The 23,942-nt window shown below is 42.7% G+C and overlaps 1 protein-coding gene and 1 pseudogene across 1 annotated transcript in view; one reads left to right on the top strand and one right to left on the bottom strand.

The window, feature by feature from the left end:
* Positions 1–10,163: 10,163 nt before the first annotated feature.
* Positions 10,164–23,942, top strand: part of FER1L5 (fer-1 like family member 5) — a 54,923-nt gene continuing 41,144 nt past the window's right edge. Inside the window, exons 1-11 of the mRNA XM_045827169.1 lie at positions 10,164–10,248; positions 11,798–11,850; positions 12,464–12,555; positions 13,280–13,388; positions 14,553–14,607; positions 15,039–15,148; positions 16,989–17,117; positions 17,787–17,849; positions 18,815–18,865; positions 23,027–23,057; positions 23,684–23,799. Coding sequence (XP_045683125.1) covers positions 10,164–10,248; positions 11,798–11,850; positions 12,464–12,555; positions 13,280–13,388; positions 14,553–14,607; positions 15,039–15,148; positions 16,989–17,117; positions 17,787–17,849; positions 18,815–18,865; positions 23,027–23,057; positions 23,684–23,799 — 894 coding nt within the window. The remainder of the gene's footprint in view (positions 10,249–11,797; positions 11,851–12,463; positions 12,556–13,279; positions 13,389–14,552; positions 14,608–15,038; positions 15,149–16,988; positions 17,118–17,786; positions 17,850–18,814; positions 18,866–23,026; positions 23,058–23,683; positions 23,800–23,942) is intronic.
* On the bottom strand, positions 21,303–22,030 carry LOC123811161 (annotated as a pseudogene).

Consider the following 23,942-nt stretch of genomic DNA (forward strand, 5'->3'; position numbering starts at 1 on the left):
TGCCATTTGCTCCACTGTCTACTGGTTTTCTGTTATTTCCCCTGCTACCCAAAATCAAATTGGACCCTTCTGGTATTGATTCTCGTGTGGGTGGGTTTGTGTACATTCTAGGACCCTGTGGGTCTCTCCAAAGAACTCTCCTGTGAGGCTGGGAGTTTCCCCCACTGCCAACTCAACCCCCACAGGTGTTTTCAGAGGCTTTGAGGCTTTATTTCCCAGAACTGGAACCCTGGGTTGCATGGTCTGTGTCGTTCCCCAGTTGTTCCTCCAGGATTATAAGTATTCGAATGTGGGACCACCCAGTCAGAAAGCCGCTGCCTCTCTGTGAGTCCTCTCCACCCGGCTTCCCAACTCCACCCCTCCTATCCTTCTGGATGAATATTTCTTCTTTAACTCCTTGGTTGTTGGACTTTCATTCAGTTTGATTTTCTGTCAGTTCAGGTCATTTTTGTTTTTAAATTTGTTGTTGTCCTTCTTTTGGTTGTGCAAGGAGGCAAAGTTTATCTACCTACGCCTCCATCTTGGCTGGAAGTAAGATGAAAAATAAATCTTTACAACTTCACACCCACTAAGAAGAGGAAAAAGCCAACAATAACAACAATAAATGATAAAAAAATTGTTGACAAGTATGTGGAAAAATTAAAATCTTCATATGTTTTTGGTTGGGTTGTAAATCATGCAGGCACTTTGGAAAACAGTCTGGCAGTGCCTCAAAAGTTAAACAGAGTTACCGTATGTCTCAGCAATTCCACTCTTAGGTATGTGCTCAAGATAATTGAAAACATATGTCCAAGTATACAAATATCTAGAGCAGCATTATTCTTAATAATCAAAAAGTGTTAACCTAAGTGTCCATCAGCTGATGAATGGATAAACAAAATGTGGTACATTTATACAATAGATTTATTAAGCTATAAAAAGGAATGAAGCTGGTATATGTTACACCATGGATAAAGCTTGAAAATATTACACTAAGTGAAGGAAGCCTGTCAGAAAGACCATATATTGTATGATTCCATATATATGAAATGTCCAGAATCAACAAATCTGTAGAGACAAAAAATGGATTCATGGTTTCCATGGGCTATAGGAAGGGAGAAATGAGGAGTGATTGCTAATGGATACGAGGTTTCTTTTAAGCATGATGAAATCTTCTGAAATTAGTGGTAATAGTTGCACAACCTTGTGAACATACTAAAAACCTGAATTGTATAGTTTAAAAGGCAGAATTTGTGGTATCTGAATTATAGTTCAGTAATGCTATTTTTTAAAGGCTTTATTATTTTGAGCCACTGAGATTTTGGGTTTGTTTGTTAACTCAGCATAAGGGAGTCCATCCTGACTGCTACATCAATCATATTTTTTTATTTTATTTTAATCATTGTTCAATTACAGTTTTCTCCTTTTTACTCCCAATCCAGCACCCCCTCCCACCCCTCCCCACTTCCCTCCCATTACCACCTTCCTCTTAGTTTATGACCATGTGTCCTTTAAGTTTGTTCCCGTGAACCCTTCCCACTGTCCCCTGAAATTCCCTCTACTCTCTTCTGTGGGCACTGTCAGCCTGACCTCTATTTCAGTGTCTTTGATTATATTTTGCTTGTTTCTTTGTTTTGTTGTTTAGGATCCTGTTAAAGGTGAGATCATATGGTGTTTGTCTTTCACTGCCTGGCTTGTTTTGCTTAGCATAATGTTTTCCAGCTCCATCCAAGCTGTTGCAAAGGGTAGGAGCTCCTTCTTTCTTTCTGCTGCAAAAAATTCCATTGTGTAAATGTACCATAGTTTTTTGATCCATTCATTCACTGATGGGCATCTCGGTTGCTGCCAGCATCTAGCTATTGTAAATTGTGCTGCTATGAACATTGGGATGCACAGGTTCTTTTGAATTGGTGTTTTAGTATTCTTAGGATAGAGTCCCAGCAGTGGAATCGCAGGGTCAAAAGGCAGATCCATTTTTAGTTTTCTGAGGAAGTTCCATACTGCTTTCCATAGTGGTTGTACCAGTCTGCAGTCCCACCAACAGTGCACTAGGGATCCCTTTTCTCCACAACCTCTCCAACACTTGTTGTTTGTTGCTTTGTTTATGATGGCCATTCTGTCTGGTGTGAAGTGGTATCTCACTGTGGTTTTAATTTGCATCTCTCTGATAACTAGCAATATTGATCATCATTTCATGTGTCTTTGGATTTTCTGTATGTCCTCCTTGGAGAAGTGTCTGTTCAAGTCCTTTGCCCACTTTTTAATTGGATTCCTTGTCTTCTTAGAGTGCAGTCTTGTAAGTTCTTTGTATATTTTGGAGATTAAACCCTTATCTGAGGTGTCATTGGCAAATATGTTTTCCCATATAGTTGGTTCTCTTTTAATTTTGACACTCTTTTCTTTAGCTGTGCAGAAGCATTTAATTTTAATGAGGTCCCATTTGTTTATTCTTTCCTTTATGTTCCTTGCTCTAGGGGACAAGTCAGTAAAAAAGTTTCTGTGTGAAATTTCTGAGAGTTTCCTACCTACGTTCTCCTCTAGGACTTTAATAGTGTCACGTTTTATATTTACGTCTTTTATCCACCTTGAATTTATTTTTGTATATGGTGTAAGTTGGTGCTCAAGTTTCATTTTTTTGCATGTGGCTGTCCAGTTCTCCCAACACCATTTGTTGAAGAGGCAATTTTTGCTCCATTTTATGTTGCTGCCTCCTTTGTCAAATATTAATTGACCATAGAGACTTGGGTTTATTTCTGGGCTCTCTGTTCTGTTCCATTGGTCCATGTGCCTGTTTTTATGCCAGTACCAGGCTGTTTTGATTACAGTGGCCTTGTAGTATAGTTTAGTGTCAGGGTATTGTGATCCCTCCTACTTTACTCTTCTTTCTCAAAATTGCAGCAGCTATTCAGGGTCGTTTATAATTCCATATAAATTTTTGAAGTGTTTGTTCTATGTCTGTGAAATATGCCATTGGTACTTTAATGGGAATTGCATTGAATGTGTAAATTGCTTTAGATAGTATGGACATTTTGATGATATTAATTCTTCCAATCCATGAACACGGTATATGTTTCCATTTGTTTGTGTCTTCCTTGATTTCTTTCCTGAGTGCTATATAGTTTTCTGAATACAGGTCTTTTACCTGTTTGGTTAGGTTTATTCCTAGGTATTTTATTTTTCTTTTTGCTATTTCAAATGGAATTTTTTTCCTTGATCTCTGCTTCTGCTGTTTCATTGTTGGTGTACAGAAATGCCTTTGATTTCTGGATATTGACTTTGTATCCCGCTGTTCTGCCAAATTCATTTATTAGGTCAAGCAGTTTTTTGGTAGAGTCTATAGGATTTTCTATGTATACTATCATGTCATCTGCAAACAGTGACAGTTTTGTTTCCTCCTTTCCGATTTGGATGCCTTTTATTTCTTTTTCTTGTCTGATTGCTGTGGCTAAAACTTCCAGTACTATATTGAATTGGAGTGGTGAAAGTGGACAGCCTTGTCTTGTTCCTGATCTTAGTGGAAAAGATTTTAATTTTTGCCCATTGAGTATGATGCTGCCTGTAGGTCTCTCATATATGGCCTTTATTATGTTGAGGAATGCTCCCTCTATTCCCACTTTGCTGAGTGTTTTTATCATGAATGGGTGCTGTACCTTATCAAATGCTTTTTCTGCATCAATTGATATAATCATGTGGTTTTTGTCTTTGCTTTTGTTTATGTGATGTATTACATTTACTGACTTGTGAATATTGAACCATCCTTGCATCCCTGGAATGAATCCCACTTGGTCATGGTGTATGATCTTTTTAATGTATTGTTGGATGCGGTTTGCCAGTATTTTGTTGAGGATTTTAGCGTCAATGTTCATCAGTGATATTGGCCTGAAGTTTTCTTTCTTTGTTGTGTCTTTTATCTGGTTTTGGAATTAGGATGATGTTGGCCTCATAAAAAGAGTTTGGGAGACTCCCATCTTTTTGGATTTTTTTGGAATAGTCTGTGAAGGATAGAGGGTTAGCTCTTCCTTAAATGCTTTGTAGAATTCTCCTGTGAAACCATCTGGTCCAGGGCTTTTTGTATGTTGGGAATTTTTTTTGATTACTGCTTCAATTTCTTTTGTTGTTATTGGTCTGTTCAGGCTTTCTGCTTCTTTTTCATTGAGTTTTGGAAGATTATATTTTTCTAGAAATTTGTCCATTTCACCTAGGTTTTCAAATTTCTTGGCATACAGTTCTTTGTAGTAATTTCTTACAATCCTTTGTATTTCTGTGGTATCTGTTGTAATCTCTCCTCTTTCATTTCTGATTGTGTTTATTTGGGTCTTCTCTCTTTTTTTCTTGATGAGTCTGCTTAAAGGCTTGTCGATTTTGTTTATCTTTTCAAAGAACCATCTCTTGGATTCACTGATCCTTAGAATTGTGCTTTTAGTCTCTATGTCATTTAATTCTGCTCTGATCTTGGTTATTTCCTTCCTTCTGCTTGCTCTGGGCTGCCTTTGTTGTTGTCCCTTGAGTTCTTGTAGATGTAGGGTTAAGTTGTTTGTTTGGATTGTTTCTAACCTTTTTAGGTGGGCCTGCATCGCTATGAACTTCCCTCTCAGGACTGCCTTGGCTGTGTCCCATAAGTTTTGGGTTGTTGTGAGTTCGTTTTCATTTGTTTCCAGAAACCTTTTGATTTCTTCCCTAATATCATTCTTGACCCATTCATTGTTTAATAGCATGCTATTTAATCTCCATGATTTTGAGTGTTTTTGTTTTTTTTCCTTGGGGTTAGTTTCTAGCTTCAGTTCCTTGTGGTCTGACAAAATGCTTGGTATGATTTCAATTTTCTTGAAATTCTTGAGGCTTGTTTTGTGTCCTATTATGTGGTCTATCTTTGAGAATGTTCCGTATACATTTGAAAAGAATGTATATTTAGCTTCTTTTGGATGGAGGGCTATGTATATATCAGTAAAGTCCATTTCATCAAGGGTATTGTTCAATGCCACAATATCTTTGTTGATATTTTGTTTAGAAGATCTGTCCATTTTTGATAGTGGGGTGTTAAAATCTCTCACTATAATTGTGTTGCTGTCCCATATCTTTCTTGAAGTCCTCTAAGATTTTCTTTATGTATTTGGGTGCTCCTATGTTGGGTGCATATATATTTACAATATTTATGTCTTCCTGATGGATTCTTCCCTTGAGTATTATGAAGTGACCTTCTGGGTCTCTCTTTATGGACCTTTTTTGGAAGTCTGTTTTGTCTGATATGAGTATTGCTACCCCGGCTTTTTTTCCCTGTCCATTTGCTTGGAAGATTTGTTTCCAGCCCTTCACTTTCAGCCTGTGTAGGTCTTTTACCCTGAGGTGGGTCTCTTGTAGACAGCAGATATGTGGGTCATTTTTTCTTATCCATTCAGCAATTCTATGTCTTTTGATTGGAGCATTTAATCCATTTACATTTAAAGTTATTATTGATAAGTCCTTATTCATTTTCTTTTATGTACGTGCGTTCCCTCTCTCTCTCTCTCTCTCTCTCTCTCTCTCTCGCTCTCGCTCTCTCTTTTCCTTCCCTTCCTTAAAACAGTCCCTTTAGGATCTCTTGCAGAGCTGGTTTGGTCGAGGTGTATTCTTTTAGACTGCTTTTGTCTGGGAAGCTTCTTATTTGGCCTTCTATTTTGATTGAGAGCCTTGCTGGATATAGTAGCCTTGGTTGCAGACCTCTGGTTCTCATTACCTGGAGTATTTCTTGCCATTCTCTTCTGGCTTGAAGTGTTTCCATTGAGAAGTCAGCTGTTAGCCTTATTGGGGCTCCCTTGTATGTTACTTCCTTTTTTCTCCCTTGCTGCCTTCAAGATTCTCTCTTTGTCTTGAAATTTTGCCATTTTAATTATGATGTGTCTTGAGGTGGGCCTCTTTGGGTTCCTCTTGATTGGGACTCTCTGTGTTTCCTGGATTTGTGTGACTTTTTCTCTCATCAAATTAGGGAAGTTCTCCTTTATTTTTCAACTAGGTTTTCAATCCCTTGCTCTTCTTCTTCTCCTTCTGGTATCCCTATTATATGGATATTATTATGTTTCATATTGTCTTGCATTTCTCTTAATCCCTCTTCATTCTTTCTGAGCCTCTTTTCCTTTTCTTGCTCTTTCTGGATGTTGTTTTCTACTTTGTCCTCCAGCTCGCTAATCCGATCTTCTGCTTCATTGATCCTGCTTTTCATTCCTTCTACTGTGTTCTTCAGTTCAGAAATTGTATTCTTCATTTCCTCTTGACCTTTGTTGAGAGTTTCTATTTCCTTTTTCATGTTTATATAGTTTGCTGTGAGGTTGATGTAGTTTCCCTGTAATTTCTGATAGCTCATTGTGAGTTCATTGAACTTCCTGGTAATCATTGTTTTGAACTCACTGTCAGATAGTTGGGTTGCCTCTATTTCATTTTGCATTTTTCCCTAGGCTTCCTCGTTTCCCTTCAATTGGGGGTTGTTTCTTTCTTTTCTCCTTGTTCGTGGGTTTCTTCTTTTTTCTTCTTGTTTCTTAATTTGATCTGTTCTGATTCCCTGAAATTATGGTGTGAACTTCTGTGGTAGAATATTTGTGAGATTCAGTGGTGCAATCTCCTTTTTGTATCCTGGTGTTCACAGCTTCCCCCTACTCTTTTTTTGTGATCAGTTGGAGGAGTAAAGTGAAATGGTTTAAGACAGCAATACAATCTACTATGATATTTACATTAGCAGCCAGTAGAGAAGAGATGGGTTATCCTTTTGCTCCTTATAGTGTTAACCGTGATCCTCCACCCCACTATCCACATTTTAGAAAGGATGGAAAGAGGGTAAGACTCTTATTGGGGACGAGAGGATTGTTAGTTGTATCTAGAAAGTGTGAGGCTGTGGGAGGTCAGATTCTAAGGTATGGTTGGATTAAAGATTAGTATATAGGAGTAGTGTGTAAAAGAATAGAGACAACCCCCACAATAATATAGATCAGAAAATTGCAAGGTGGGCTGAGATCAGGTAGGGGTATTGAGTAGTATTTACAATTGTATGAACTAGGTCTTATTAACAGTAATAGTAAAGTGACAGTCACATGGCAGATTTGATGAGATCTAGATAACAAGAATGAAGAGTATAGAACCTTGAGAGGTGTATTAATGGAACACAGATGAAGAATAGTAAATTATCAACACATTGTGACTGAGATACCAGGGGGAACCTATCAAATGACAGTATAACCAGCCAAGCAAAGAAGATTATACAGAAAGGAAAAGAATACCAAAATACTATTAAAATAAAAAATGTCAGAAAAGTGAGAAAAAGATAATACAAATTTACAGTAACTTGCAAGATTGAAAAAAAGAAAGGAAAGAAAAGCAGAAGATGTAGTGCAGGAGAGATAAATTTGGAGTAGAAAGAATAATATTAGGATGAATGGAAGAGAAACATAAGGGATTGCGAGGTATAAAGATAATAGATAATAAGAACTGAAAAATAAAATGTCACATAAAACACAAGATAAAATCAATCAACCAACAACAGCCACAAAAACAAAACAAAACAAAACAAGAAAAGCCTCTTGTTGGTTTCTAACTGGCCAGACCAGTTTTTCTGATTTTGCTGGCTTCAGCTGTCTGAGGGACCTTTGAAATGCTTCTCTCTCTTCCCAGTCAGATCTCAGCAAGACTGTCAGGTGCCCTGGGCGCTCCTGAGCATACTCACTCTCTAGAGCTCACTGCCACGTTCTTCGGGACTCCGGGGTCCTGCAGGGTTCCAGCTCTATGATTTCAGAAGGCACCTGAGTTGTTTTGGGATTCACTGTGCCCTCCCTGGGAATCGTAAAAGTGTGTGCCCCTCCACCAAACTTTTGAGATTTGGGCTCTAGGTTTGCCCTAAGCGCCATGCCATGACTCTTCCGAGGTCACAGCGAGCGTGAGACAGGCCTCCTGATGGAGTGCATGGACCCCCCCCCCCCCCGCAGTTCACAGCAAGCACGGGTCAGGCTTCCCGATGGAGTGCGCGACCCCCCTGGGTTCACAGCACGAGCGAGTCAGGCCTCTCAATGGGGTGTGAGCGGAGTCCTTCCTAGCTCTTTGTTTTCCACCGATCCGCACCCCAACCGGGCCAGGGGTGTTGGCGCCTTTCCTGACCAGGTGTGGTCATGTTGGCTGGGGGCCCTCACTTCTCCCAGGTCTCTGGGTGGGTGTTCATAGTCCCTGGGCGATTTTTTCCCAGACCAATTGGCCAATCTGTTCCTTCAAGCAGCATGTTCTCCCCTGGAGTTGCTCAACCCCCGTATTCGGTGGAGGGAGCAGCGACTCCCCTCTCCCGGGAGCCCTGAGGCAGACCCTGGAGCCCCGGGCCTGGGGACTGCACACCCCCAGACCCCGCACTGATCCCCGGGTCCCTTTTGTCCCGAAGCAGTCTCCCTACCGTCTGGTTTCCCGGTGATCGCAATAATCCCTGATGTCCTGCTTTCAAAAGTTATTCAGTAACCCAGTCCACTTGCTCTGCCTCTCCACCGATCGGAGAGTTTCCCTCCTCTTCACAGAAACCGAGAAAAACACTGCCTAGAGCAAAGCCACCATCTTCCTTCCCTACATCAATCATATTATCCAGTCAGATTATCAATCAAGTATAAGGGCAGAATGAAGACACATAAAGACCTTCAAAGGTCTTTATATGCATTTCATCAACTCATATGCATTTTAAAACATGCATTAATTTTCATAGTAATTACTGGATAAGATATAACATATAATGTTCAAGCATAAAAAGTCTTCATGTGATGGCAGAGTAAATGGCCCAACTTTACCCTCATGCCCACATGCCTGCAGAGCAGTCAAGATGTCACAGCAAAATTGCAGTGGTGTTGAGACTTTTTAAAGCTTTACAAACCCAGAGGGTGTAAGACTTTACTAATTAAAAACCTAATTTCTTTTTTTAAAGAGGAAGTCATATATGAACTTAGATTTCCTTCAGAAAAAAAGAAGACCTAAATGTTTGCTTGCACATTAGGCAGGACTTCTCCTAAAATGTCACCAAAATCATCTTTTACTTTTCTCAGATTGCCTCACTTCTCTTATTTTCTTATCTAAATTGTATGACTTTGGTAACAGTTAACTTCAGGTAATTTGTTTGTATAAAGAGAACATGTATCTGACTTTGAAATCAGAAGGATAGCAAGAACACAAGAGAAAGGAGAAAAGAAATATAACAGTGGGGAATTGTAACCCACGCCACCATTATTTTGACATTGTTTATCTGCATGCTGGCTCTGACTAAAATGTAGCTTATAGATACACAAGCATGTTTGTGTAAGAATTCTAGGAACTAACTTGAAAAGATACAGACTCCGACCTTCTGTCATCCCAGCTCTGGTAGATCTGCTGACCTGCAGTTGTAAAAGCAGGATTATGTTAAACCAGGATGATGCACAGCAGACCAGTTTGCTTGACCAGTTTCAATATTCTTATTGGAATGGACTGTGCTGGTCTGCACATAGAGAACTTTTCAACCCCCTCCTCCTACCCCTTTTAAAGGATTTGATTTATTTATTTTTAGAGAGGGGGGAGAGACAAAGAGAGGGATAGAAATATCAATGTGCAAGAGAAGCACCGATTGGTTGCCTTGCATGCTCCCAACCAGGACATGCAACCCAGGCATGTGCCCAGACCAGGAATGGAATTAGTAACCTTTTGGTTTGTGGGAGGACGCCCAACCCACTGAGCAACACCAATCATGGCTCAACCCCTTCCACTTGATCTCTTTGTTTTGCTTTTCCTCTCCTTCCTTATAAAAACCTCTGCCCGCACTGAGATATGAAGGTGGGTTTTTGAGGACTTAAGTCCCCCATCTCCTCAGGTGGCCAGCACTTGAATAAATCTCTTTCCTTCTCACCAGCACGTGTCTCACAAGTTTGGCTTTCATTGTGGCAAGCAGCCGAACTTGGGTTTGGTTTCACAAAGAGGAAATGAGAAGCAGCCATATTGTTTTGTTTCTAGAGACCTGGTTACCTCAAACCACAGGCTTCATACTCTGATTTATTCTTCCTCTCATTCCCCTTGATTCCTCTCGAGAACCAGGAACCACCCACCTTTGTGACATCATCTCTATTGCTAAGCAACAGACTCAGGTTCTCGAGCCTCATGAGCCCTGGAAGAAGACTTGGACCAAGGTGCTCTAAGAAGGAAGCTTCAGAGGGAAGAAGGTTGCTGGCATGCTGCGGCTTGTTGTGGAGTCAGCAAAGATTAATCCACCCCTAACTCCCTCACCCAGACCCTGTGTGTCTGCCTACTTCAGAGGTAAGCACCAGGGTCCTGGATGAAAGAGAGGTGCCCCAAGAGGCAGCATGTATTTGATGAAAAAAAATAGGATTATTGATGCCCTATTATGTGAAAGATGCTCTATCTGACAGAAAGTTGAAGCATATACCTCCAGGTCTTTCAAAAGTTATCTTTATTGCTATTATATCTTTTATTATTTCTTTGCATTCTTTGTAAAAATGGAGACATTTCTGCCTCCATTTTTTCCAGGGAATGGTTAGGAGAAAAAGAGAAGATTAATACTTTTCTCAAATTATTAACCTCAAGATTCTATGAACTAGAGCTGTGACACAAATTCAGGTTAAAAGAAAAAAAAAATGTACCTGCTCCATAGGATGACTGTGAAGATTTTAAAAGATAATAAATATATGTACAACTCTTTCTACAACTTCTAGTAATTGCCCAAGAACATTAATTAATTTTATAATCAACAATTTATATTATGGTAAATATAATGATTTTTGCTCTTCACAACAATTACATGAGGCAAATGAGGCCAGTTTTTTTTTGTTTCCATTTTGTATAGATAAAGTAAAAGGTCCAAGAAAGGTGGTGAGGGGATTAAAGTGTTTATGAGAGAGAAAGAAAGAGATTAAGTATATCTTCATAACAAAGAACTGGGATCAAAGGGGAAGAAGAGAAGGAAAAAATAAACCATCTGTTGGTGGAGAGCACGGGAAGGTAGCTATAAACAAGTAAGGTTTTCCAAGTACTTTTCATAAGAGACATGAGTTAAGTATGTAATTCCTGCCATTTTATTACTGGTCTCTCCTCTCTCATACACACACTGTCTTTCCTTGGGAAGAATCTCAAAGTAATTCAACAATGTAGTGGTTATTTGCAGGGCTACAGGCTGTTCTTTTTTTAAAGATATTTCTAAAAGAGGAGGATTATAGCATATAAAGAGCTTTTAATTCATTATAGATGTTTTAGGATGTCCCTTCTGGTATACTAGACTTTGCTCTGAGAATAAATAAACCCTTACATCTCAGTGCCAGAACACAATAAAAGTTTACCTTTTGTTTACACCAAGCTCTGCATGGATGGTGCTGGTCAGGCAGCTCTCCTGAGTGGTTTAGAGACCAGCCGATTGCTTCTTGTGGCTGCCAAGCCTCCTGGCACCACCCTCTCGGTAGATCATGAGTGTGGATTTAGAGAGTGGGAAGAAGGAGAATGGAGAATCCCATGGGAGATTTTAGGAGCCAGGTCTAGCAGTGGTGAATATCCCTACCATGCCCCTTTGGCCAGATGGAATCACATGACACCAACTGGCTGCAGAACGGCTGGGAACTATATACTCAGGAAGACAAGGAAACAGACACAAAAAAATTATCTGTCATGTGGGGTGATACTCTTATAAAAAGTGAGAAATTTTGAAACCCCCTGAAGAAGAAGGAATCAGTACCATATCACACCTGCTTTTATAGACCTGGAGTTTTCTCAGAGCTTCCCACCTTTGTTTACCCAACTTAAGCTAGACTTTGAAATATTTCCTGTCATCAGTGCCAGCCCCTGGGTGTCTTTGCAGATGTCAAGAAGAAAACTCGTGAGGTGGAGGGAAATAACCCCACATGGAATGAGGTAAAATGTACCAGGGTGAACCTAAAAGAGGCAATGTCACCCAATAGTGAGGATGGGTCAAAACATGCTCATAAGTCTAGAGAGAGAACATGGAGCCTCCCCAGCTTTTCCCAGAGCTGGGCATCTTTGTCTGGGAGTAGCCTCTGAGCTGACAAGGCTATGAAGACCTGGGGGCTGCAGCAGCCACATCTGCCCATCGCTGCCCTGGCCCTTCTCCTCCAATCTGTATATGGACCATGGTATGGTTCACCTTGTCCAACCTGACCATCCTGATATCCCCAGAAACCTGAAGCAGAGACAGGGCTCCCTATGCAGAATCCATTCTCACTTTCCTTTCATACATGCCCCCCGACCCCACCCCTCAGTCCCCAAACCTCTTAACCAACATTCCCACACTACTGCCGTTCATGTTCTGGGGGCCCAGGTAGGTGCCCAGCACCTTGGTGAATGGTAGCAAATGCTATTCCATCCTCTGGGGAAATTAAACTTGAGGGAGGTTCCTCAGTTTGAGAGAAACACAGTACTAACCCATTGTCTGCATCTTCCCTCATTTCCTAGAAGGGTGGGAAGGGAAAGGTAGAGGAGGGATACTGATCTCTCTGTACCTCCACAGACCCTAATCTGGCACCTCTGGAACCGCCCCTTACAGAATGACTCTTTCCTGCAAGTCATCCTTCGGGACTTGGGCTCAATAAAGAAAGAAAGGTGAGATGGGGAGAGGCAAGAGGAGCCTGACTCTCTGACTAAAGCTACAGCAAATGCTGCATCTCCTTGTCTCTAATCCATAACTCAGACACAAGGACCGAATCCACTCCATCCAGCTACTGAGAAAAAAAAAAAGGGGGTGGGGGGTAGGTGGGAGGTACTTGTGAAAAGGTAGTGAGACTAGAAGTGCAGATCAATTAGAACTAGGAACCTAGGAACCCAGGAGCAGTTCCATCTCTTCTGGAGCCACAGGACTCTCAAATCTCGGCTTTTCTCTGCCTATCCCTGCTTCCCATCAAGGCCCCATTCAGCTGAGACTGACATCCACTGAGATGGAAGCTATGGTGTCCTAGATCAAAATTCCTAGGATGAAAGAATCTGATTGGCTCGATTTCAATCAGGTGTCCACCCCCTGGTTGAGTCAGCTGTAAATTGGCACAACTCCTATTCAGGATGAGTGTGGGAGCTGAGCTTCTGGAAAGGGCAAGCAGAGCCAGTAATTGGGGCACCCACTGCCCAGGCAGCCCCAAAGCCAATTACCAGAGACTCAAAAGCCCTGTGTCCTCTGGTGGATGCTCCCCATCACCTTGTTCTTCCTTCAGCCCCTCTGTGGACAACACAGCCTCTAGGAGAAAAACTATCTCTGCATAAAGTTCTGATTGAGACAGGGAAAGACACCCATTCTTCTGGTTCAGGCACCCATACCTGCTCCTCATCTCCCCAGGTTCATTGGCCTGGCCACAATACTGCTGAAGCCCTTGGTGAAAAAACCAAGAGAGGTCCTTTTTGTGAAGGACCTGGCCCTACTCAACCATTTCATGAAGCCCACAGACGTGAGTTGGGCCCCAGGAAGGGTGGCTAGGGGACTGGGGACAGCCAGAGAAACTGGGCTCCTCTGCCCCAGCAGATCCCCTGTGACCTCACCCAGAAAGAGCACTTCCTGTCCTCAGGGGGCCCCATCACACTGTCAGTGTCTCCCTGACTTCCCCACCCTTCCATCCACCCATCCCTTCACCCACACTTCCACCTACCTACCCATTTAGACTATTTAGTTGATCATTCAGTGGGTGATCAGGCCACTAAAATGGTGGTAGGCCTGGGATACTGTAGTAAACGAAACCTACAGCCTATTGGAGTGGGCACCACTCACACTGACAAGTACACACATGTACAAGGGTAAAGAGAGCTAGGTCACTGCAGTCAAGAGGAAATGAATGATTCTTCTTGGGAGTCATGGGAGGCTTACACAGGAGGTGATTAAGATGTGTAACAACAAGCAAGGACCAACCAGATGAAAACCAGCAAATGCTATGTATTCAGAATTGGCTATAGAAAAGGAGTCAGCCACCATCACTTGGTTTTGGCAGAGACTCAAATGCAGGCAGAGGAGAGGGAAAACTCTATAGCAGAAAAAAAGGAAGGCTCAGGTGTGTATGGATGGAAGGCTGCTGGCCTGGGGAAGCTGAAAGTGATCTCACTAGAAGCTAGGCATCCTATCTGGTAAGGTGAACATTTAGTTTTCTGTGGTTGGTCCTAAGCTGTAAGTGGGAACCAAAATGAGGGAAGTTGCAGTTATTAACTGAGTTCTGGCTATTTGGGGCTAATCATTATTGTTTGCTTCCTGGACTGTTGCGAGGGCTGGTGGTCTGACTTCCTTCCTGTAAGTCTGATTTACAACACACTGGTTCCTGGGCTGGTTACTGTAAGTTGGTTTCCTGGGCTGAGTGCTGCAGATTGTGGGTCCAGGTTCTATTTTCATACATGCTCTGGCCGTTGTCCATCTGTCTATACAATTCCTCAGTTTATAACCACCAGTTTATAATCTCCCTGCATCCCAGACTGCACAGGCCCCCATGATATGGCCCTGCAATATGGCCAGCATCATTACACCCAGCAGAATTGGGCATGCACCCACCAGTCTGGGCTGGGTTCTGGTGCTGTGACTTAGTCAAGGATTGCATGGTCTGGCTTATAGCTCCCCTCTCTTTGCCTTGTAGTGCACTATTACCCTACATGTGGCCCACATGACCAACCAGGATATTGAGAAGACAGGTATATCTTTTCATGGAGCTTACCCTTGCCTTTCCCCAAGCATGACTGGATGGGCATTCTGGGACCATCAAGACCCAATCCTTGAGGGCTATAGAAGGATTGTGATCAGGTTAAGGTCTAGAGGCCAGATCTCCAGACACTTAGTTGAAGCTATCTGTCTCCTTAAAATATCCATGTGCCATCTCTAGACATGCAGCCTCCAATGGGTGGCAGGTAAGGATGGCCATTTCCAAGAGCCCACATGTGTGGAGAGTGGGACCTAGGGTTACTGAGGGTAGAGGGGGACCATGGAATGTTCTGAGCAGACATGTCCCCCTGTCAAGTCTTGGCCATGTTTTCACTCAGGGGATAGAATGATAAAATGGAGGAAATGCCTCAAAATGTCTTGAGCCCCAGGCTCTGAGAGCTCACTTTGGACTATGTTTCTCCAGGGGATAAAGACCTCCTGGGCATAACTGCAGGAGAAGTAGCCAGGCAAAAACTGATGGTTCACAGCTATGTTGCACACAAGGAGCTGTCTTCAAAGCCTCAGCACTTTCAGGTGAGGACCTTCTAGGTGAAAGCTTATGTAATTTGCCTGACACCTCACAGTGTTCCCAGGTTATCACCACCTCTTCACAAGGTCATGGCAGAGTCTTAGAGCTGCAGACAGGGCTACAGGTTCTCACTGCATCCCTGCTGGTCCAGGGGCCACTCTGGGGGTACTTGCGTACATAGCTGAAGCTAGAGACTGTCTCAGTGGGGCAATAGGAGGTGCTGCTGGCTGTGCGTAAGCAGGTCCTGGCAGGGGCCAGGGAGACAGAGCAGAAGACCTGGGCCCTGCCTGCAGGAGTCCACGGGATTATTGACAACACAAGGCTAGCCACATGCAAGGTTAAATTAGCTGTATGGAAGATGCTGAGGGAAGTTTGAGGGGAATCCTGGGAAGGTTCACAGTTCCACTGTGAATTCTGGAAGCCCTAACTTCCCTCGAATCTCTAGCTTGTGACCTAACATTTCTGCCATGGTTTTGCATGCTTCAATGTTCCAGTTGCTCAGGAAGTTCAGAGTCATCCTTGACTACTCCTCTTTCTCACCCTACTCCCTGCATCCAGTCACTGGCCAAGGCCAACTCTTAATATCACACGACTGCTCCCACTGCTCCATCACCATTTCCATTCCTTGGCTTGAGCCATCACTCCCATGGACCACCTTGATAGGTTCCTCCCAAGCTCCAGTCTTCCAGTTCTTTCCTGTCCATTCTTCAGTCAAAGTGGTCTTTCAGAGACATCATTTTTATCATGCCATGCACCTGTTTAAAGGTGTCCTTAAAAGTAAGAACACCCCAATGTCTACAGACAAAAGCCAAACTCCTTACAATGGCTTCCCAAGCCCTAGATACCCCAAGCCTCGCCCCTCCAAGCCACCCTCTCCATTGCCCCTGACACTCTCCACCCTGTACTAACACCCTGGACCACTCACAGTCCCCATTTTCAAGCCTCTCTCTAGCCACCAGGCCTTTGCACATGCTGCCTTTGTAATACATTCCCTCTCTGCCCTGTCCTTTTTCACCAGGTTAGTTTACCACAGGATAGAAGGTCAGTATGCCAATGCCAGTCCCCTTCCTCTGTCGTAGTGGTTAGGACAAAATGCTGACATGAGGGCTGTTAGGCTGGTTTGGTCTATTCTTGTACGATGCTAATGTGTCAGTCTCTGAAGGGCCTCTGGACTTGAGGAGACACAGGAGGCCTCATGGAGAATGACTGGACCCATGGCCTGGTCTGGGAGTGCTGTATGCTATTTACTACTCATAGTCAGATGGTAAGCTGCCATGACTATGCCCTGCTCATCACTTCCATCATTATTTCGTTCTCCACCAGGATTAGCCAGCCTGGATCTTATGTGGCTCCAAGTTGCTCTTCTCCCTCCTACCTTCTAATTCTAGGCTCATATGTTACAGTCTCTTTACTGAGTCTCAGTAAAGTACATACATAAAAGCAGCAGAAGAAATCACAAATCAGAGATTATACCACAGATTATAGATGCAACTGCATGGAACTTAAAAATGTCATAGATAAAAATTAACAAACAGAAACATTAGACTTTTTTTCTTATTCTGTAGCCAGCCCATACCAGTAGAGAAGAAAAATTAAGTCCACACTAGATGAAAAGGGCAAAGCAGCGGAAGTGACAATTCCCAGAAAGAAACAAGGCCAAGTCCATCTCCAGGCTTGTCTCCAGGCAGGCGGACCCGCTCCTGCCAGCCTCCTCCCTGTGGTCTCTCCTTCTATTTGTGCACAGTAGATGTTTATTATCACCCTATTTGGTTCTTTCAGAGAGAGTCCCTGTGAAACAAGGGAGCCCAGGTCCCCAACATCAGGGTCTCATTTTGTTGCCGGTAGGTCCAAGTGAAGGTGTTTGAAGCCCGCCAGCTCATGGGCAACAATCTCAAGCCACTGGTGAAGGTGGTCATTGGAGGGAAGCAGTACTTCACACGGACCAAGATGGGAAACAACCCTTTCTTCAATGAGGTGGGCCACATGTGCCCTTTAGGGCTCAGTGGGGCACTTTGGCCACGTGGCCCAGTCGGGCTGGGAATTTTCTACAGGCAGGCAGCCAGCTTGCCTCTTAACCAGGGTGTTTCATGTGTTCCACAAGCACTTACTGAGCACCTGCATAGGGTAGAGCACTGTGTTTGGCACTAGGAGTACATATGGAGAATTTGTAGGAATTATTGATAGAACTGTAGACATGGGGAGGGGAGCCTGCAAAATGCACTGGGACCTGTCACAGATGGCACTTGAGAAACATGGAGGGATTGAAGTAGGAGAGTGACAGAGCCAGGTTTGCATTTGGGAAGAGAAGTTCTGGCTGCAGCAAGTAGTAGACTAATAGTACAATCTGGAAGGACACAGAGGCTCCAGTCACCATCCCAGGGTGGTTAGCTGGGTCTTGAGCTGCTCGTGACAGGTTTTCTGGGAATCCCCTATCCCTGCCATTTATCTAGGCAAAAAACCCCTCAGGAGCTTGGCAGGCCTCTGCTTCCTGAGGAGGAGCGTGAGGGCAGTATAAGCTGAGAATTATTGAAATGGGCAAATGACAGAAAGAAGCCCACCACTCTGAGCCTTTGGGTTTATTGAGTTGCTGGGTCAAGTGGTGGAAGAAATGTTGTCTACTCCCATCCCCGTCCCGCCCTTCAGATCTTCTTTCAGAATTTCCATGAGGTTCCTGCAAAGTTCTTCGATGACACCATCTTAATCCAGGTGAATAACTAGACAAGATACATTCACTTTCTTGTCCCACCTCAATTCTGGGAAGCACTTTAGCTTTTCCCCAAGCCTTACCTGTAGAGCCAAAGTCACTTCATATGGTCTTTCTGACCCCAAGACAGCATCTCTACCACCTTCTTCACTCCCTGGCAGCCCAGACCCACATTCATGCATTCATTCAACAAATATGGAATGGTGCCCTGGCCGGGTAGCTGAGTTGGTTAGAGCATTGTCACAAGGCACCAAGATTGCTTGTTCAATTCCTGGTCAGGGCACATATAAGAATCAATCAATGAATGCATCAATAAGTGAAACAATAAATCGATGTTTCTCTCTCTCTCTCTCCTTCCCTCTCTCTCTCTAAAATCAATAAATTAAAAAAACACTTTTTTAAACAAAAAACAAATATAGAATGCCAACTGTTAGGCCCTGACCTGGACACTGAGGTGAACAAAGCAGTCTCCTCCCATGTGCCAGAGGACCCTTCTAATGTCCCCTTGGCGTGGCACATTCTATTCCCCTACCAGAGGGGGCCTGGTAACAGTGGTGAAAATGTGTTTATCATATGCCTCCTATATGCCCAGCACAAGGCTGAGGAGAAGGAGAACGCCTCTCCCTTGAAGAGTTCCCACATTTGTAAGAACACAGGCACATAGGAAACAACCACGATAGCAGACCATGAGAGAGTAAAGTGCAACCCTTGGCTTTACGTTGACCAAGTGAATTGGCTTCTCTAATCAGTTTTCCCATCAGGAAAATGGAACTAAAAACCTAAACTTCACAGGGTTTCTCTCAGAACTAAAGGAGAAAACCTATGTGGGCTTTCAGAATGGGCCATTAGGAAGTGTGGAGTAAACCCTAGAGAATTCTGAATGTGCCCTCATAGTTCCTCCAGTGTGGTGCGGGTGGGGGAAACTGGGCTGTGCATAATTGAGTTCTTTCTCGGAATTCCCCCGCAGGTGATGAATTCCTCAGTGATGAGATACAATGCAGAGATCGGGAGATTCCAAGTGAGTACTGGAGAAAGGAGAAGGTTTGGGGAACTGGTCATAGAAAGCCACCCACCCTGGGCTCCATGCACAGGTCCTGGGGAAAGGACTTGAATTTTTATGCAGAAAGTTCCAGATTTGGATCCACCTACAACTGGGTGACTTAGACAAGTATTCTGAGCCTCTACTTCCTCGTCTGTAAAATGAGGACAATAATTTACTCAACCACAGGGTTGTTGTGAGGATTAAAATGTATAACATTCATGAAAGCGCTGGATGCCTTGTTGAAGTCCCTGTGCTTATAATATGATAGGCACAGTTCAAGCCTCTGTTTCCAGGAAATGGAAGCAGAGCACTCGAAAAGACCAACCTAATTGTTGGAGAAATCCAGACGAAGCTTGCTTCGTGAAGGGCTACATGAAGATTCCCCAAATCTAGGAAGACCAGAAAAGGGTGGGGTTGCCAGGTTAAATACAGGATGTCCCATTAAATCTGAATTCTATTTGTAAATAGAAGCATGTCCCAAATATTGCATGGCTCCTCAAGAAATATCGCAGAGAACAAATATGTACTGAAAAGTAGTCACTGTTTACGTGCAATTCAAATTTAAGCAGGCATCTGTATTTTTATTTCCTAAATCTGGCAACCCACAACAAAAGTCTCTACCCTTGGAAAAGGCAAATTTAGGACAAAGTAAAGTTAGGTTACTTTCTCACTACTTGTAATAAGCATATAAACAGTCATGAACTATCTCTCTCCCATCTGACCCTCCAAGCAGCAGTGCAGGCTTAGAAATTAAGATTCTAGAGAGGGTAGATGGCAGGAGGTCAGAAATGTTGAGATTTTGGCAAAGGCCGCTGTGAAATTTTCAGACAATGAGCAACCATATGAAATGTTGAGTAAAATACAGAGGGCAGAGAAAACCTGAGCTTTTTAAAAATATATTACTTTTTTGGAAAATTTTAAACATACACAGAAGTAGAGAAAATAGTATAAATTCCCACTTCCTCATCACTCAGCTTTACCGATTCATTGCCAATCAGGTTTTTATCCATACCTAGCCCATTTCCACAACCCCACTGGATTATTTTGAAGCAAATCTCAAACATGATATCATTTTACTTTTAAATATTTCAGCATATTATTCTAAAATATTTTATTATGCACAACCAAATATGGCTATCACAGTTAATTAAAGCCCTTTCTAATTTGATATTCAAATTCCCCTAATTGTCTTGTCAACTCCTTTTAAAGTTTGCCCAACCAGGATCCAAACCAGGTGCCTACATTGTTGTTGATTAAAGTGTGTTTTCAGGTCTCTTCTATTCTGTTGGTCCCATCCCTTTTTTTTCCCTTGCAACTTATTTGTTAAACAAATTTGTTTGTCCTATAGAGTTTCCCCTAGTCTGGGTTTTGCTGATTGCATCTCCAGGGGCTCATTTCACAGGTTCCCCCTGCCGAGGTATTTCCATCTAGAGGCTCCATTAGACTTGGGTCAATGATTTGGCAAGATGACTTCAGCAGGAGGCACAGAATGTCTGTTGGTCTCTGTCATTAACAGCTACTGGTAACCACTGCCTAGGTCTACTGCTTCATTAGGAGTGACTAAGGTTTTAGGAGCTTTTTAGGTATGACTGAGTTTTGTTTTGTTTTCTTCTAGCTTTATTGAAGTATAATTGGTGGACAATGGACCACACATATTTAAAATATATAACTTGATACACTTAAAAATTTGTATGGACACCTGAAACCATCATCATAGTCAAGATAATGAACATATCTATCCCAGCCATCATCCCCAAAAGTTTCCTTGTGCCCCTTTGTACTTCTTCCCTCTAACTCTTATCCTGCCCCCTCCCATCCCCAGACAACCAATGGTATGCCTTCTGTAACTATAGATTACTTTGCATTTTCTAGAATTTTATATAAATGAAATCATACAGCCTGTAGTCTTTTTGTTTGGCTACTTTCACTCAGCATAATTATTCTGAGGTTTTATCCATGATGCATGTATCAATATTTCATTCCTTTTTATTGCTGAGTAGTACCCACCTGTATGGATATACCACAGTTTGCTTATCCATTCATCTGCTGATGAACATTTAGATTATTTCCAGTTTGGGGCTATTACAAGAAAGCTGCTATAAAATTGAGCATAAATCTTAATGTGGACATATGCTTTAATTTCTCTTGAGTGACTAGCTCATATGGTACATATATGTTTGACTATTAAAGAAAATTCTTAATGGTTTTTTCCCAAAAGTTCTAAACAATTTTTATCATTTTACATTCATACCAGAGGTATATTTGAGTTCCAGTCACTCCATAGTCTCATCAACACTTGATATAGTCCATCTTTTTTCTGGGGGTGGGGTACCAAACTTTACTTGAAGGAATGGTACAAATGAAGGACATAAGTGGATTATTGGTACAAATTATAGAAAAAATAAAGATAATTCCAACATGCACATACTGCTTTGGTGACCAAGGATGTCATTCCAGTGACTGTGGGAAGGCAGCCTAAGGCTTAGCTCTCTATACTGCCTCCCAGAGTGTGCTTGTCAAAGAGATCCTCTGCCATGCCAGATCCAGGGGCCCCCAACCTGCACAGGTTGGTTACGTGGTCACCCACTTCTTCACTGGATTTCATCTGCTCATCCAGGTAGTGAGTCTCAATGAAGTCACACCAATGAGAATTATTTTTTTTTTCCAGTGGCCAGTTTGTGTAAGTCCAGTAGTGACTGATTCACACTTTTTTCCAAGTGTATTGCATACTCCATTGCATTCAGCCTATTCTCCCAGTCATCATGTTCTGTTTTTTTCATATCCTGGAGGAAGATTCGGCCGCCTTGTTGGTTCTGCACCTTCATCAGTTTCTCAGCATGTTCCCTCTCCACATGAGATTGGTGAAGAAAATACCTGGCAAAGTTCTGCAAAGCCACATCATCGTGGTCAAAGTAGTAACATATGGACAGGTAGATGTAGGAAGCGTAGAGCTCCAGGTTGATCTGGTGGTTGATGGTGGCCACTGAGTCCCAGTGATAGGTGTGGTACACTTGCCAGACAGACGTGGTCATGATGGTGGCTGAGGATAGGAGGCTTCACAGCGCTGGAGCGGTGGTGGGGACTTTGGGGCAGTCCGAGGATGCTGTGAGAAGATTGGATCTGGGCAGCCGGCTGGGATGGGGAGTCAAGTGCCAGGTGCCGTATAAGCATTGTTGAAGCAGAAAACCAAGGCATCTCTCCGTGAAGACTGTCTATAGTCAGTCTTTTTTATTTTAGCCATTCTAATTATGCAGTTGTATCTCATGGTTATTCACTTTCCTGATGACTAATGATGTTAAGCATCTTTTCATGTGCTTATTTGTCATCTACATATCTTCTTTGTTCAAAATGCCTATTCAAATTTTTTGCTTGTTTTCATTGAGTTGTTTGCTCACTATTGACTTTTGAGATTTTCTTATATATTCTGGATACAAGTCCTTTATCAGATTCATGACATGGAATTATTTTCTCCCAGTATATAATTTGTCCTTTCATTTGCTTAATAGTGTCTTTCAAATAGTGGAAGTTTTTTATTTCGATGAAACCCATTTTCTCAGATTTTTCTTTTATAGATGTGCTTTTGTTGTTGTATCTAAGAAATCTTTGCCTATCTAATTCAAGAGGGTAACTGGTTTCAAAGCAGCCCTAATGTGCAAGATCTGGGGACTGCTCTGTGGACTTTTCAGATGTGAGTTACAAGGGTGACCTTGCCCCACCACCACTTCAATCCTGCACCACATCTCTCTGTCCTCAGTCAGAACCCTTCTCCCAGGGCAAAGGGGAAACTCATAGTCTCTCTGCCAACTCCTCCTTTGGTCACCCTCTTCCTCAGGACAGGAAAAACCCTACCTACACTCAAGCAGAGAAAAGAGTCAGTATTATGTTGGCCAAGCAGTGGTGGTTACGGGTCCTTTCAATCCAGGCCTCCCTATTTTCTAACTGTAAGATGTTGAGCACTTCTCCCAAACTCAGTATCTTCCTCTGTAGAGTGGTGGAGATATGGGCCAACTTCTATCTTGTTGCACAGATTTAAAAAGTTAGGGCAGGCCAGTAGCTACTACTGTCATCAGCTTAGCTGGTATTACAAATCTTGGCTGGAAGTCCTAACTAATCTTTTTTCCACTCTTGTCTTTTCAGACAGATATTGGTTTCATATACCATTCTCCAGGTAAGTAAACAGTTGTTGCAAATATGTGTATTTTCTGAGAAAACACAGGCCAGGTGTCAAAACATCACAAAATTCATGGGTGTTCAATACATTGGGGAGAGTATTCAAGGGTGTGAATTATTTTCTGTACTTAATAATATTTTACTGTACTTTATGGTAGTTTATCTTGCTTTATAAGAACACCTTTCTCTGTAAAACTTAAGGCATCCCTTTGGGTCAAGTACTAATCTTTTAATGTGGCCTTGGGCTGACTTTCTATTTTTGAGGCCAGTGTTGGGGAATTGAAGTTTTTGTGGAGGTTTCCTCTGTGACTTGGTTACCACATACATACCAGGTTGAGATTGGGACTTAAAATTGAGGAAAATTCTTATCTTTCTCATACCAGAACAGTAACAACTGTAGGTTCCCAGGATGGGAAAGAGGGGTCCCTATTTTCTAAAGGCAATAGCTGGCAGCTTGGTGAGTGTACTCTCTTGCCTTAATGGTAAGAGTGACTCTCATTTTTCTACTACTGGATTGCAATCAGAATATATGAGACATGTTTCCACATCCCTCTCCCACACAAACAAAGACTGGTTTCAGGGGAGACTGGAAGCTGGACTCCCATGGACCCTCTCCCTCTCCAGGTCACACACTACTAAGGAAATGGTTAGGCCTCTGCCAGCCAAATGAACCCAGCAGCGGTGTGAGAGGTTACCTGAAGGTCACCATCTGTGCCCTTGGTGTGGGAGATCAGGCACCGGTGAGGCTACCCCTACATTCCAGTAACATTTCCTACCTTGGCTGCTTCTGTAGGGCACCCCTGGGCCTTCCAAGTGGCCATTGATCTTCATGTGCTTTACTTGTCCACTGTGTCACTTCAGGGTTGTCCACTCACTACCCCTC

Source organism: Phyllostomus hastatus, unplaced genomic scaffold (genome assembly GCF_019186645.2).
Source record: "Phyllostomus hastatus isolate PE091 unplaced genomic scaffold, TTU_PhHast_1.1 phas_scaffold_78, whole genome shotgun sequence".
Classification (NCBI taxonomy): domain Eukaryota; kingdom Metazoa; phylum Chordata; class Mammalia; order Chiroptera; family Phyllostomidae; genus Phyllostomus; species Phyllostomus hastatus.